General features: G+C 43.8%; 1 protein-coding gene across 1 annotated transcript in view; it reads right to left on the bottom strand.

Moving 5' to 3' along the window:
* The window catches only part of LOC132403871 (glycogen [starch] synthase, liver-like), an 82094-nt gene that overhangs the window by 12144 nt on the left and 54723 nt on the right, over positions 1-15227 (bottom strand). The window contains 2 exon segments of the mRNA XM_059987645.1: positions 9755-9850; positions 9853-9874. Coding sequence (XP_059843628.1) covers positions 9755-9850; positions 9853-9874 — 118 coding nt within the window.

Below are 15227 nucleotides of genomic sequence, written 5' to 3'. Positions count from 1 at the left end.
CTAAGAAACAAATAATATCCAAAAGTGCTAGAAACAGCAGACAAGGCAGCATTTGTTGACAGAAACAGATAGCATTTTAGGGTGGAGAGGAAGTGAGTGTTGGCTTGCTGACAGACAGCCTCTATCACTTAGTTTTTATTTTGTGCTTCATGCATCTTAACCCTGATGAAAAAGGAGTTCAGTGGACAGAGTAAAATATCTCCTGCACTTTGGAACAAATAGACTTTAAATAATTACCCCAGAAGGACACCCAAGACAATGTAGAATTCTACTCTGCTTAGTTCTCCTACATCGCAACCATTACATTTTGCTCAGTGTTTTTGCTAAAGTACAAATCAAACCGGTTTTGCTCCTTTCCTATAATACAAAGCAACGATGCTTCCAGATAATTTCAGAGCCATTGAATATTTTTGTTTAATTCAAATTGACAGGGTTGTTAAGGCAGGGTGTGATTGATGTGTTGGCCTTCATTAGTTGGGGGACTGAGTTCAAGAGCTATGTGGTAACGTCGCAAATCTTTAAATTCCTGGTTTGACAACACGTGGAATATTCTATTCAGTTCCATAAGAAGAGTGTGTAAGCTTCAAAAAGGCTGCTGAGATTTACTAGGGTGCTGCTTGGATGAGATGGTATGACTCTGACCTCAATGGTTGGGAAGATATTGGAGTCTATTGATAAGGATGTGGCTTTGGAGACTTGGAGACCCATGTTAAAATAGGCCAGTCAGCATGGGATCCTTAAAGGAAACTCTTGCCTACAAATCTGTTGGAACTTTTTGAAGAAATAGTAAGATAGACACATGGATTTTCACAAGGCCTTTGACAAGGTGCCACATGAGGCTTCTTAACAATTTAAGAGCTTACTGTATTACAGGAAAGATTCTGGCATTGATAGAGCATAGGCTTAATGGCAGGAGGCAAAGACTGGATATATAAAGAGAACCTTTTCTGGTTGGCTGCAGGTGATTAGTGGTGTTCCACAGGGGTCTGGGTTGGGACTACTTTTTCTATTATATGTCAGTTATCTGGATGACTGACATAATGGCTTTGTGGCCAGGTTTGTGACAGTATGACGACAGGTGAAGGAGCAGGTAGTGTTAAGTACAAAGGCTACAGAAGGACAGATGAGGATAATGGGCCAAGAAGTGACTGACTGAATACAATGTCAGGAAGTGTACGGTCATGTACCTTGGCAGAAGAAATAAAAGCATAGACTATTTTCTAAATGGAGAAAAAAGATCAAAAAATCAGAGGTGCAAAGGGACCTGGGAGTTCTTGTGCAGGATTCCCTAAAAGGTTAATTTGCAGGTTGAATCTGGTGTGGAAGACAAATGCAATGTTAGTAGTCATTTTGAGAGGACGAGAATACAAAAGCAAGGATGTACTGTTGAGGCTTTATAAGGCACTATGGCCTCACTTTGAGCACTGTGAAGTTTTGGGCTCCTTATCTAAGAAAAGACAAGACCATGAAAAAACATAAGACATAGGAGCAGAATTAGGCCAGTCAGCCCACTGAGTCTGCTCCATCATTTCATCATGGCTGATCCTGGATCCCTCTCAACCCCATACACCTACCTTCTCACCAGATCCTTTGATGCCCTGACTGATCAAGAAACTATCAAATTCCACCTTAAATATACCCAAGGACGTGGCCTCCACCGCAGACAGCAGCAGAGCTTTCCACAGATTCATGACTCTCTGGCCAAAATAATTCCTCCTTCTCGCTGTTCTAAAAGGTAGCCCCTCAATTTGGAACTATGCCCTCTAGCTCTGGATACTCCCACCACTGGAAACATCCTCTCCTCTCCACATCCACCTCATCTCATCCTTTCAACGTTCTGTAAGTTTCAATGAGATTCCCCTACATTATTCTTAATTCCAGTGAGTACAGGCCTAAAGCTGCCAAATGTTCCTCATATGTTAATCCCTTCAATCTCGGAACCATCCTCGTGAGCCTCCTCTGGACTAACTGCAACACATTCTTTTGGAGGTATGGAGCCCAGAACCATTGACAATACTCCAAGTACGGCCTTACTAGTGGCTTATAAACCTCAGCATCATCTCCTTGCTTTTATATTCTATTCCCCTTGAAACAAATGCCAACATTGCATTTGTCGTCTTTACCACAGACTCAACCTGCAAATCAACTTTTTGAAATTCTTGTACGAGGAATCCCAAGTCCCTCAGTACCTCTAATGTTTGAGACTTCTCCCCATATAGGTAATTGTCAGCACTATTGCTCCTTTTATTAATATACATTATCATACATTTCCCAACACTGTATTCCACCTCATCAGACACTCCAGACCAGTTCAGAAGCAGGTGAAAACCTGGCCAGCAGGAGCCATCTCTGCTCTTCAAGACTGCTTTGAGCACACTGACTGGCACATGTTCAGGGAGGCTGCAACCGATGGAGACTCTACCAACTTAGAGTACACAGCATCAGTGACCAGCTACATCAGAAAGTGCATTGATGATGTTACTCTGTCCAAGACCATCGCTATACACGTTAACCAGAAGCCATGGATGACAGTGGAGGTGTGTGCACTGTTGAAGACCTACGACTCCGCCTTCAGAGCAGGCGACAAGGCAGCTCTAACAGCGAGGGCCAAACTGTCCAAACCATCAGAGGGGCAAAGCGTGCACATGCCCAGCTAATCCACAGTTACTTCCGGGACAGCGGCGACACGCAGCGCATGTGGAAGGGCATCCAGGACATCACCAATTACAGGACAACATCACCTGACTGTGCAGGTGATGCCTCCCTCCCAGATGAATAACTTGCGCTGAATAACTTATATGCCCGGTTTGAGGTGGAAAATGACGTGGCGGCGAGGAAGTCCACCCCTCCTACAAATGACCAGGAGCTGTGTCTCACCGTGGCCAATGTGAGAAGAACCCTGTGCAGGGTCAACCCATGGAAGGCTGCTGGACCAGACAACATCCCTGGTAGAGTGCTCAGAGGATGTGCAGACCAGCTAGCAGATGTTCTCACTGACATCTTCAACACCTCCCTGAGCAGCGCCATTGTTCCAACATGCTTCAAGGCCGCCACCATCGTCCCTGCGCCGAAGAAGTCTTCAGTGTCCTGCCTAAATGACTACCGTCCCGTTGCACTTACATCCATCATCATGAAGTGTTGAGAGGCTCGTCATGAGGCATATCAAGACCCTGCTACCCCCCTCACTGGACCCTCTGCAGTTTGCGTACCGTCCCAAACACTCAACAGATGATGCCATTGCCATCACCCTGCACCTGGCCCTAACCCACCTGGACAAAAAAGACACAGACGTTCAGATGCTGTTCATAGACTTCAGTTCAGCATTCAACACAATCATCCCTCAGAAACTGATTGGAAAGCTGAGCCTACTGGGCCTGAACACCTCCCTCTGCAAATGGATCCTAGACTTCCTGACTGAGAGACCTGAGTCAGTCCAGATCGGAGGCAGCATCTCCAATACCATCACACTGAGCATGGGGGCTCCCCAGGGTTGTGTGCTCAGTCCACTGCTGTTCACTCTGCTGACCCATGACCGTGCTGCAACACACAGCTCGAACCATATCATCAAGTTTGCCGTGGTGGGTCTCATCAGCAAGAACGACGAGTCAGCTTACAGAGAGGAGGTGCAGCGGCTAACGGACTGGTGCAGAGTCACCAACCTGTCTCTGAATGTGAACAAAAGAGATGGTTGTTGACTTCAGGAGGGCAGGGAGCAACCACTCCCCGCTGAACATCGACGGCTCCTCGGTAGAGATCGTTAAGAGCACCAAATTTATTGGTGTTCACCTGACGGAGAATCTCACCTGGTCCCTCAACACCAGCTCCATAGCAAAGAAAGCCCAGCAGCGTCTCTGCTTTCTGCGAAGGCTAAGGGAATTACATCTTCCACCTCCCCCATCCTCATCACATTCTACAGGGGTTGTATTGAGAGCATCCTGAGCAGCTGCATCACTGCCTGGTTTGGAAATTGCACCATCTTGGATCACAAGACCCTGCAGCGGATAGTGAGGTCAGCTGAGAAGATCATCGGGGTCTCTCTTCCTGCAATCACAGACATTTACACTACACGCTGCATCCACAAGGGAAACAGCATTATGAAGGAAACCATGCACCCCTCATACAAGCTCTTCTCCCTCCTGCTGTCTGGGAAAAGGCTCCGAAGCATTCGGGCTCTTATGACCAGACTATATAACAGTTTCTTCCCCCAAGCTATAAGACTCCTCAATACCCAGAGCCTGGACTGACACCTTGCCCTATTGTCTTGTTTATTATTTATTGTAAAGCCTGCACTGTTTTTGTGCACCTTACGCAGTCCTGTGTAGGTCTGTACTCTAGTGTAGTTTTCCTGTGCTGTTTTTTTTTTGTGTAGTTCAGTCTGGTTTTTGTACTCTGTCATGCAACACCATGGTCTCATTTTTACTATGTACTGTACCAGCAGTTATGGTTGAAATGACAATAGAAGTGACTTGACTTGACATCTGCCTCTTTTTTGCCAATTCTTCCAAACTTGTCCAAGTCCTGTTGCAATCACATTGCTTCCTGAGCACTACCTATCCCTCCACCTATCTTTGTATCATCCATGTACTTTGCCACAAAGCCACCAATTCCATTATCCAAATCACTGAGAAACAATGTGAAAAGTAGTGGTCCTAATACTGACCCGAGGACCAGTAGTCACTGGCAGCCATCTAGAGAAAGCCCCCTTTGTTCCCACTTGCTGCCACCTGGCTGTCAGCCATTTCTCTATCCATGCTAGTATCTTTCCTGCAACACCATATGATCTTATTTTATTAAGCAGCCTCATGTGTGGCTTCTAATCAAATGCCTTCTGAAAATCCAAGTAAATGGCATCCACTGCCTCTCCTTTGTCCACCCTACTTGTTACTTCCTTGAAGAACTATGTGTCAGGCAAGATTTCCCTTTACAGAAACCATGGTGACTTGACTTATTTTATCACTGGTCTCCAAGTACCCCAAATCCTCATCCTTAATAATAGACTCCAACACTTTCCCAACCACAGAGCTAACTGGCCTACAATTTCCTTTCTTTTGCTTTCCTCCCTCCTTAAAGAAGACAGACATTTGCAGTCTTTCAGTCCTCCAGGACCATGCCAGAATCAACTGATTCTTGAACGATCATGACCAATGTATCCGTTACCTCTTCAGCAACCTCTCTCAAGGCTCTGGAATGTAGTCCAGCTGGTCCAGGTGACATGTCCACCTTAAGACCTTGGAGTTTGCTTTGTTATTTTGTAATAGCAGTGGCACTCACTCCTGCTCCCTGACACACTGCTAGCGTCTTCCACAATGAAGACAGATGCAAAGTACCCATCAAGTTCATCTGCCAGTTCTTTGTCCCCCATGACTACCTCACCAGCATCATTTATAAGTGGTTCAATATCAACTCTCACCTCCCTTTTACTCGTTATACAAATGAAAAAACTTTTAGTATCCTGATTTATATTATTGGTTAGTTTGCCCTCATATTTCATCTCCTCCCTTGTGTCTTTTTTAGTTGCCTTTTGATGGATTTTTTAAAAGCTTCCCAATCACCCAACTTCCCACTCACTTTTGCTACCTTATATGCCCTTTCCTTGGCTTTTATACAGTCCTTAACTTACATTGTCAGCCATGGTTGCCAACCCCTGCCATTTGAGAACATGTTCTTTTGTGTAAAGTATATATCTTGTGCCTTGTGAACAATTTCCAGAAACTTCAGCCATCTCTGCTCTGCTGTCATCCTCCCCAGCATCTTCCTCCAACCCACCTGGGTAAGCTCCTCTCTCATGCCCCTGTAATTCCCTTTATTCTAATGCAATACTAATACATCTGACTTACAGTTCTCCTTCTCCAATTACAGTACAAATTCAATCATTATGATCACTGCCTAAGGATTCCTTTACATTAAGCTCCCTAATAAGATCTGGGTTATTACACTACACCCAATCTTTACTTTATTGTCACCAAACAATTGATACTAGAGCGTACAATCATCACAGCGATGTGATTCTGTGCTTTGCGCTCCTTTAAGTACAGTTCAAAGTAAATATAATAAGAATTTAAATTATAAATCATAATTAGAAAATAGAAAAGGGTACAGAGAAAAATAGTACCGTAGATTCCGGACTACAGAGCGCACCTGATTAAAAGCCGCACGCTCTAATTTTAGAAAGAAAATCAATTTTGTACTTGTACAAACCTCACCGGATTTTAAGCCGCAGGTGTCCCACGTTGTAATATGAGATATTTACACAGAAAGATATTACACGTGAGGATTTTTTAAACTTTTAATTAAATCCGTATGGTAACATAAACAAATACATATTGCAAATGCTTTTTTTCAAACAGTGCCTGTAACACAGCTACTTTTAAATATACATACGTATCGGTAACACACAAATTACGTTGCATATACTTTTTTACTGAACAGTGCACGAACAACGTTCCAATATCTCCTAACGACCGGTAAAAAAAATATATATACTGCAGCCTACCAGGAAAAGTTATTGATCGCCTTCTTCATCTTCCTCCTGCGCACTAAAACCATCAAAGTCCTTCGGTGTCCGAATTGAATAAAACCTCAGGATCTCGTCACTCACTTCAGTCTCTTCGTTGCCACTCTCACTTGAGCGCATGCGGTCCTCTTCATCACGCAGCAGTCCAGCCTTTCGAAACCCGCTGGTGATAGTGGATGTTGTGACACGGCTCCACACATTTAGGATCCACTGGCAGACTTGAGTTAAAGTTGCTCTTCGCATGCGTCCTGTTTTGGTAAAGGATTTCTCGCCGCTCGTCATCCAAGCCTCCCACTCAACGCGCAGCGCCACTTTAAATGCCCGGTTCACGCTGATGTCCAGTGGCTGCAAATACTTCGTGGTGCCCCCAGGAATCACAGCTGGAACTGAGTTTGTATTCTTGATGGCAGCTTTCACTGAACTTTCATTGTCAGCCGCTTAAAAAATCACCATCTTTAGTCCGGATGCTGAGCAGCTCAGAACACAAGTAAAATGCGTTCTCTCATGGCCACTTGTTTTCAGTGTGATGGACGAGTCACCTTTTTTATTAACAGTCCGAGTGAGAGGCAGGTCAAACGTCAAAGGTACTTCATCCATATTTATGATATCATCTGGCCCGATGGAATTCTCCGCTATCTTTGTTTGAGTGAATGTGCGGAAGTTAGCAAGTTTTTCCTCGTGGTGTTGGGAGGGAGCTGCTGACACAGAGTCGTGCGTACCCTGACGGACAGGCCTTTTCGTCTCATAAATCTAAAACACTACGATGGCCCACCTCTAAAATCTTCGATTTTCATTTTGGTGGCGATTGCTTTAGCCTTCAGTCTGATCTGCACGGTGGAAACATCGCGGCCGCCTGCTCTCTGTGTGTTAACCCAGTCTTCAAGAAAGTTTTCAAGTTCGGGCCATCTGCTATGATTACCTCTGAAAGCATTTGTCGTCTTTTTGCATTGACTCAGTTCTTCACGCTGGCGTCTCCACCGTCTCACCATCGATTCATTTATGCCAAGATTATGTGCAGCAGCTCGATTTCCTTCTTCAACTGCCAGATTGATCGGCTTTAACTTAAAAGCTGCATCATATGCTTTTCTTCGAGTGTTTTCCATGTTGATGAGGGTGAGTACAAATGACTGATTTACAATAATTTAATTGTGAAAGTGCGCTTGATTTATCATACAATTTCATTGGACCTCTGTGAACTACTCATCAATTTTATTGGTCTACTGTTACGAGGCAAAATGTTTTTGGCGGCATGAAAAAAAAACATGCATTAGCCACACCGTAGTATAGGCCACAGTGTTCAAAGCGTGGGGAAAAAAGTAGCGGCTTATAGTCCGGAATTTACGGTATATTGAAAAAAAGGAAAATAGAAAAGGGAAAGTAAGGTAGTGCAGTCAGGTCCGGATATTTGGAAGGTACGACCCAGGTCTGGGTCAGGATCCATTCAGCAGTCTTATCACAGTTGGAAAGAAGCTGTTCCCAAATCTGGCCATACAAATCTTCATGCTCCTGAACCTTCTCCTGGAGGGAAGAGGGACAAAAAGTGTGTTGGCTGGGTAGGTCGTGTCCTTGATTATCCTGGCAGCACTGCTCTGACAGCGTGTGGTGTAAAGTGAGTCCAAGGATGGAAGATTGGTTTGTGTGATGTGCTGGGCTATGTTCACAATCTTCTGCAGCTTTTTCCAGTCTTGGACAGGACAACTTCCATACCAGATTGTGATGCACCCTAGAAGAATGCTTTCTACGGTGCATCTATAAAAATTAGTGAGGGTTTTAGGGGACTGGCCAAATTTCTTCAGCTTTCTCAGGAAGTAAAGGCACTGGTAGGCCTTCTAAGCTAGCCTTTCCCTGAGTAAGCTCAAGCAGAAGCTGCTCTAAAAAGCTGTCTTGTTGGCATTCAACAAATTCCCTCTTATGATCCAACACCAACCGATTTTCCCAATCCGCTTGAATATTTTAGTCCCCCATTACAATTGTGTCATTAAGCTATTGCACACCTCTTCTAGCTCCCTTTGCAATCTCAACCCCACATCTTGGCTAGTTGGAGGCCTATACATGATTCCCATACTTTTGTTTTAAACCTTAACTCCACCTACAAAAATTCAACATTCTCTGACCCTGAGTCACCCCTTTCTAAAGATGCGATTCCATTTCTTATCATGAGAGCCACAGTACTGCCTATGCCTTTCAATACAAAGTATGTCCTTTGATGTTAAGCTCCCAATTACAGATGTGCTGACATTGGAAAGGGTTCAAAGGAGGTTTACGAAAATGATTCCTGAATTCAAAGGCTTTATAACATGAGGAGCGTTTGACGGCTTTCAGTCTATACTAACTGGAATTCAGACCAATGGGAGGTGGGCATCTCACTGAAACCCATCGAACATCAAAAGGACTCAAAGTGGATGCACAGAGGATGTTTTCTATGGTGGGGCAGCCCAAGACCAGATGACACAGCCTCAGATAGAGAGACGTCCACTTATTACAGAGATAAGGAGGAATTTCATTAACAAGCGAGTGGTGAAACTGTGGAATTTGTTGCCACAGGAATTTATGAAGGCCAATTCATTGGGTATATTTAAGACAGATGGGGAGAAAGCAGGAGTTTGGGGCTGAGAGGGAAATGGATCAGATATGAAATGGCAGAACAGACTCAATGGGCCCAATAGCCTAAATCTTCTGGTTTTGTGAGGGATAGGCCGAAAAGCTAGGGTTTTTCCCTGTTTGAAGCAAAGGGGGATAAGTGAGTTGATACAAGAGGTGTACAAGATGATAAGAGATATCATTTGTGTGGATATTTCCCCCACAGGGCAGAAATGGCTAATATGAGAGGGCATGATTTTAAGGTGATTAGAGGAAATTATAGAGGGGATAAAAAAAACAGTAGTGGGTGTGTGGAATGCCCTTTCAGGGGGTGGTGGTGGTGGTGGCCTTTAGAATCATTTAATAAACTCTCAGATAGGCACATGGATGATGTAAAAAAAATTGAAGACAATGTATGAGGGGAAGGATCAGATTGATTTTAGAGCAGATTGTAAGATCAGCACAGCACTGTGGGCCGAAGGTGCTGTACGATACTGCAGTTTTATGTTCAATGATTTTTTAATTAAGCACAAGTTCTCTCTTCCTTCATCTCTCATACCAACTCCAGGTGAATTCCCTAAGATCTTCTCCTGACACGACAAGTTGAAACTTTTTCAATCGTTTGAAAGTCAGATTAGTTACAGAGCTGATGACACTTACCAGGAGTATATCCCCAAGGCTCATAGTAGGATGGAAATACTCCAAGATGACAGTCTCGGACAAACTCCTCATAGTCCAGGGGTAAAAGTGGACTTATAGAAACTCAGGGTGAAAAACAACCTAGAAAATAAAAATGGATTAAAAAACAAATTAAAAAAAAATACTCTATCGGGGTAAAGCCCTCCCCATTATCAAACACATCTACATGAAGCATTATTGCAGGAAAGCAGCATCCGTCATCAGGGACCCCACACCCAGGACATGCTCTCTTCTCACTGCTGCCATTAGGAAGGCACAGGAGCCTCAGGACTCTCACCACCAGGTTCAGGTACACTTATTACCCCTCAGCCATCAGGCTCTTGAACCAAAATGGATAACTTCACTTGCCCCATCACTGAACTGTTCCCACAACCTATGGACTCGCTTTCAAGGACTCTTCATCTCATGTTCTCAATATTTATTGCTCATTTATTATTTTTTTCTTTTTGTATTTACATAGCTTGTCTTCTGCACTCTGGTTGAATGCCCCAATTGGTGCAGCCTTTCATTGATCCCATTATGGTTATTATTCTTATGAATTTATTATGTATGACAGCAAGAAAATTAATCTTAGGGTTGCATATAGTGACATAGAAACAGAAAACTGACAGCGCAGTACAGGCCCTTCGGCCCACATATCTGTGCCCAACATGTCCCTACCTTAGAACTACCTAGGTTTACCCATAGCTCTCTACTTTTCTAAGCTCCGTGTACCCATCCAGGAGTCTCTTAAAAGACCTTATTGTTACTGCCTCCATCGCCAGCAGCCCATTCCACGCACTCACCGCTCTCTGTGCAAAAACAAAACTTACCCCTGACATCTCCTCTGTAACTACTTCCAAGTACCTTAAAACTGTGCCCTCTTGTGCTAGCCATTTCAGCCCTGGGAAAAAGCCTCTGACTATCCACATGATCAATGCCTCTCATCATCTTATACACCTCTATCAGGTCACCTCTCATCCTCCTTCACTCCAAGGAGAAAAGGCCAGTTCATTCAACCTATTCTCATAAGGCATGCTCCCCAATCCAGGCAACATCCTTGTAAATCTCCTCTGCACCCTTTCTATGGTTTCCACATCCTTCCTGTAGTAAGGCAACCAGAACTGAGCACAGTACTCCAAGTTGGGTCTGACCAGGGTCCTATATAGCTGCAGCATTACCTCTTGGCTCCTAAACTCAATCCCGTGATTGATGATGGCCAATGCACATTACGCTTTCTTAACCACAGAGACAACCAGCGCAGCAGCCTTGAGTGTCCTATGGACTCAGACCCCAAGATCCCGTTGATCTGCCACACTGCCAAGAGTCTTGCCATTAATGCTGTATGTACTTTAATATAAATTGACATGTATTTTAATAATAAATTTACTTTGAATTTTGGTATGTCAATGAAAATAAACTGGATTTTGATTGACAGGTTTACAGCCACCACTAAACCAACCACAGAAGTCAGGCTAAATGGCCTATAATTTCCTTTCTTCTTCCTCCCTCCCTTCCAAAAATGTGAAGTGGCATTTGTAATTTTCCAGTCTGTGGAACCATTCTTGAATTTTGTCTCTTGAAAAATCATTACTAAACCCCCATATTATGAATGAGCAGACTTCTGCAATGCTAATCTAAGATTTAGAAAGCTATTAAATAACAAAGTTAAATAATAAAAAGAGGCATCTGTTGGAACTTCCAGTTCAATTGCAGATAGCAGTAGCTGCTACTTGGAGCGAGACAGATTTACTAAGTGGCTCCTGTTTTTTTTGTCTGTATTCCTATTTTGTCTGTATTCTGTTCCACCACACTCCTCAATGCCCCAACATTCACTGTGCAAGTCCTATCCTAAAGTGCAACACCTCCTACTTATCCAATTTAAATTCCATCTACCATTTTTCAACCAATTTTCCCATCTGGTCCAGCTTCCGCTACAAGCTTTAATAATCTTCCTCACCATCCACAACTCTTCCAAACCTTGGTGTCATCTGTAAATTTGCTGATGCAGTTTACCACATCATCATCCAGATCGTTGATATAGATGAGAAACAACAACAGACCCAGCACTGATCTATGTTTCACACCTCTAGTCCCAGGCCTCCAGTCAACGAGGCAACCATCTACTTCCTTTCTCTGGCTTGTCCTGCAAATCTAGTTTACTACCTCATCCTGAATGTTAAGTGACTGAATCTTCCTGACCAACCTCCCAATGTGGAATCTTGTCAAAGACCTTGCTCCTCAAAGACTGTTAGGGAACTGTAGATAGATCTTAACTTCCTCAAAAACTCTTACATCTTTCTTTCTTTCTTTGATTAGAGCAGTTGGTATGGAACCCAGGAAGTAGAGGTGTGCTCTTCTTGTGGGATCTGGGAAGTCAAGGAGATCTCCAGTATCCCTGATGACTATATCTCCAAGGAGCGCATCCATCTGCAGCCCCTCAAAGACTGTTAGGGAACTGGAGGTAGAGCTGGATGACATACTGATCATTTGGCAGGTTCATTGTCACAAGTTAAAGGAGGTTGTTACCCTTACATTTCAGGCGTGGGTAAATGGGTGACCGTCAGGAGTGAGAGGCAGTCATTGCAGGGTACTCCTAAAGCCATCCCCTCAGTAAGTATATCATTTTAGATTCTGCTAGTGAGTGGGGTTGGGGGGAAACAACGTGGCAGAGAAAAGCCACAGTGGGTCTCTGCTACTGAGGCTAGTTCTGTGCCCCAGATGGGAAGGTGGGAGTTTGTATAGAGGAGAGGTGAGCAGTAGCGATGGGCGATTCTCTGGTTAGGGTGACAGACAGGTTCTGTGGATGAAAACAAGACTCCTGGATGGAGTGTTGCCTCCCAGGTACTGGGGTCAGAGATGTCTCTGATGAAGTCTTAAGCAGGAGGGTGAGCAGCCAGATGTCATGGTCCACATTGACATAGGCAGGAAGATGTCAAGCAGGAGGAAGGGCCTCAGATTTATGAATAATTGGGCTTCCTTCATGGTCGGAGGGACCTGTACAGAAGGGACAGTTGCACCTAAACAGGAGGGGGGCAAATATCCTTGTGGAAAGGTAGTACTGCTCGGGGGGGGAGGGGGCGGAGGGGTAAACTGGAGTTGCGGGGGTTGGACCAAGAACTAGTGCCAGTACAGCTAGTGGAGTGCTTGTTGGGAAAGTAGATATTAATCCTACATGCACAGTCAGAAACAAAGCCAAAGCACAACGAGACCCTGTTCTAAGTTGAATACATTTCAATGCAAGGAGCACTGAAGGCAAGGCAGAACATGCATAAGCATGCAGAATCATGATGTTGTAGTCATCAGTGAGAATTGTTGCTGGGAGGGGCAGGATTGGCAGCTCAGTGTGCTGTTTTATACAGTTGGGGGTATTTAAGGGGGGGAAGAGTAGCATTATTCATCTGGAAAAATGTCAACTGGGCTCAAAGACATATGGAGGACTCATCTGCTGAGGCAATATGGGTGGAAATGAGGTACAAGAAAGGGATGACCATGTTAATGGGTTTCTACTATAGACCACCCAGTGGGACTTACAGGTGCAAATGTGTAGGAATAGAATTCAGTTGCAGGACAAATAAGGCTGTGATGGTGGGTGATTTGAACTTCCTGTACAAAGATTGCATTGCCCAAGGTGTAAAAGGACTGGATGGGATAGAGCATGTCAAATGCCTTCAGGAAACTTTCCTTAGTCATTATGCAGAGATCACGTGGAAGTTGCAGGCAACGATGAAAGACAACACCCAGCTGAGAGTGACTGTGGCAGTGTGCAGTCAAACCCAGACAAGTGAGACCTCTAGAGGCAAGCTTGCTTACCGCAGACAGATAGGCGAGAGTGACTATGGCGGTGTACAATCAATCTAGAACTGTTCAAACCTGGGGTCCAAGGACACCGTACTTAATGGCTTTGGTCCATGGCATAAAAAAAAAGTTGGGAACTCCTGATCTAGAAAAACCTAGCTTTCTTTTGAACAGTAGGGGGTGCCGGAGACAGACAAGAGAGGAACAATGGAATCATGAGAAATATACCAAATAATTATGGGACAATTGCTTTACCAACCTCAAAATATCATCAGTTGTCAGCTTATAGTTCCTGTTGACTTTTAAAACCTCTACTGTGAACATTGATTGATCTTGCAAGTAAGGAAATCAGACATATACAAATAACAATGATCAGTATCCATAATTGGCAAGTTGATTCTGTATAAAAACTTCAGAACAGTGTGGCGTGGGTGACAGAGACCAATGCTGTTCTCCTGGTGCACAAGTAAAATAAAAATAAGTTTGAGTTGTACGAGTCTGTGTATTCTGGGCCCATTTATTTTAATTATTGGCAATAATCTTTAACAGACAGCACAACACTGAATCTCCTCTTAAGGAATGAGACAGGGCATGTGACAGAATTGTGTGTGTAGGGGAACATTTTGTACCTAATGATCATAATTCTACTAGTTTCAAGATAATTACGGAGAAGGATAGGACTGAAGCTTGGGTTGAGATTCTGAACTGGAGAAAGACCAGATTTGATAGCATCAGAAGAGATCTGACAGGTGTAGATTGGAACAGTTTGTTTTCTGGTTACAGAATGCTTGGTAAGTAGAAGAGCCTCAATAGTGAAATATTGAGAGTACAGAGATTGTGTGTTCCTGATAGAATAAAAGACAAGGCTAACAGGTTTAGGCAACTATGGTTTTTGAGAGATATTGAGGCCTAGCTACAGATGAGAATCACATCAGGTAGAGGCAACAAGGAACAAACGAGTTATTGGAGCCTAAGGAATGCATGAGAACGGTTAAGAGAGAAATCAGGAGCAAGGAAAGAGGACATGAAGTTGCTCCAGCAAACAAGGTGAAAGAGAATATCAAAAGCTTCTATAGATATATCAAAAGGATAGCAACAGACAATATTGTTCCTCTTGAAGATTAGTGAGATGAGTGAAAGATAAAGGAGATCTTAAATGAACTTTTGCACCTGTATTTACTTGGGAGACAGACACAGGGTCCATAGAACTGAGGCAAAAAGAGTAGTGAGGTCATTGACTTGATCTGCTGTCTTGAGGCATGTTAGGATGGATAAATCACCAGGGCCTGACAAGATGTCCTCTCAAACCTTGCAGGAGTCTAGTGCAGAAATTGCAGAGGCTCAGGCAGAGTTGCTTGAATCTTTCTTAGGCATGGTACAAGAAAACTGCAGGATAGCAAATGTTCAAGAAAGGCTCTAACATAAGCTAGAAAATTCTAGGCCAGTGAGCCAAACATTGGCAGTGGGTAAATGACTAGAAGGTATTCTAAGGGACAGAATATTGTATAGTATTGTATTGACAGGGCCCAATTAAGAATAGTCAACATACCCTTGTGTCTGCAGGTCATGTCTAAACTTTTCTGAGTAGATCAGTGAAGGTTGATATTGTCCACATAGACTTCAGCAAGGCCTTTGACGTTCCTACATAGAAGACTGG

This window comes from Hypanus sabinus, chromosome 13, assembly GCF_030144855.1.
Source record: "Hypanus sabinus isolate sHypSab1 chromosome 13, sHypSab1.hap1, whole genome shotgun sequence".
NCBI lineage: Eukaryota > Metazoa > Chordata > Chondrichthyes > Myliobatiformes > Dasyatidae > Hypanus > Hypanus sabinus.
This window is presented reverse-complemented; position numbering and strand designations above follow the sequence as displayed.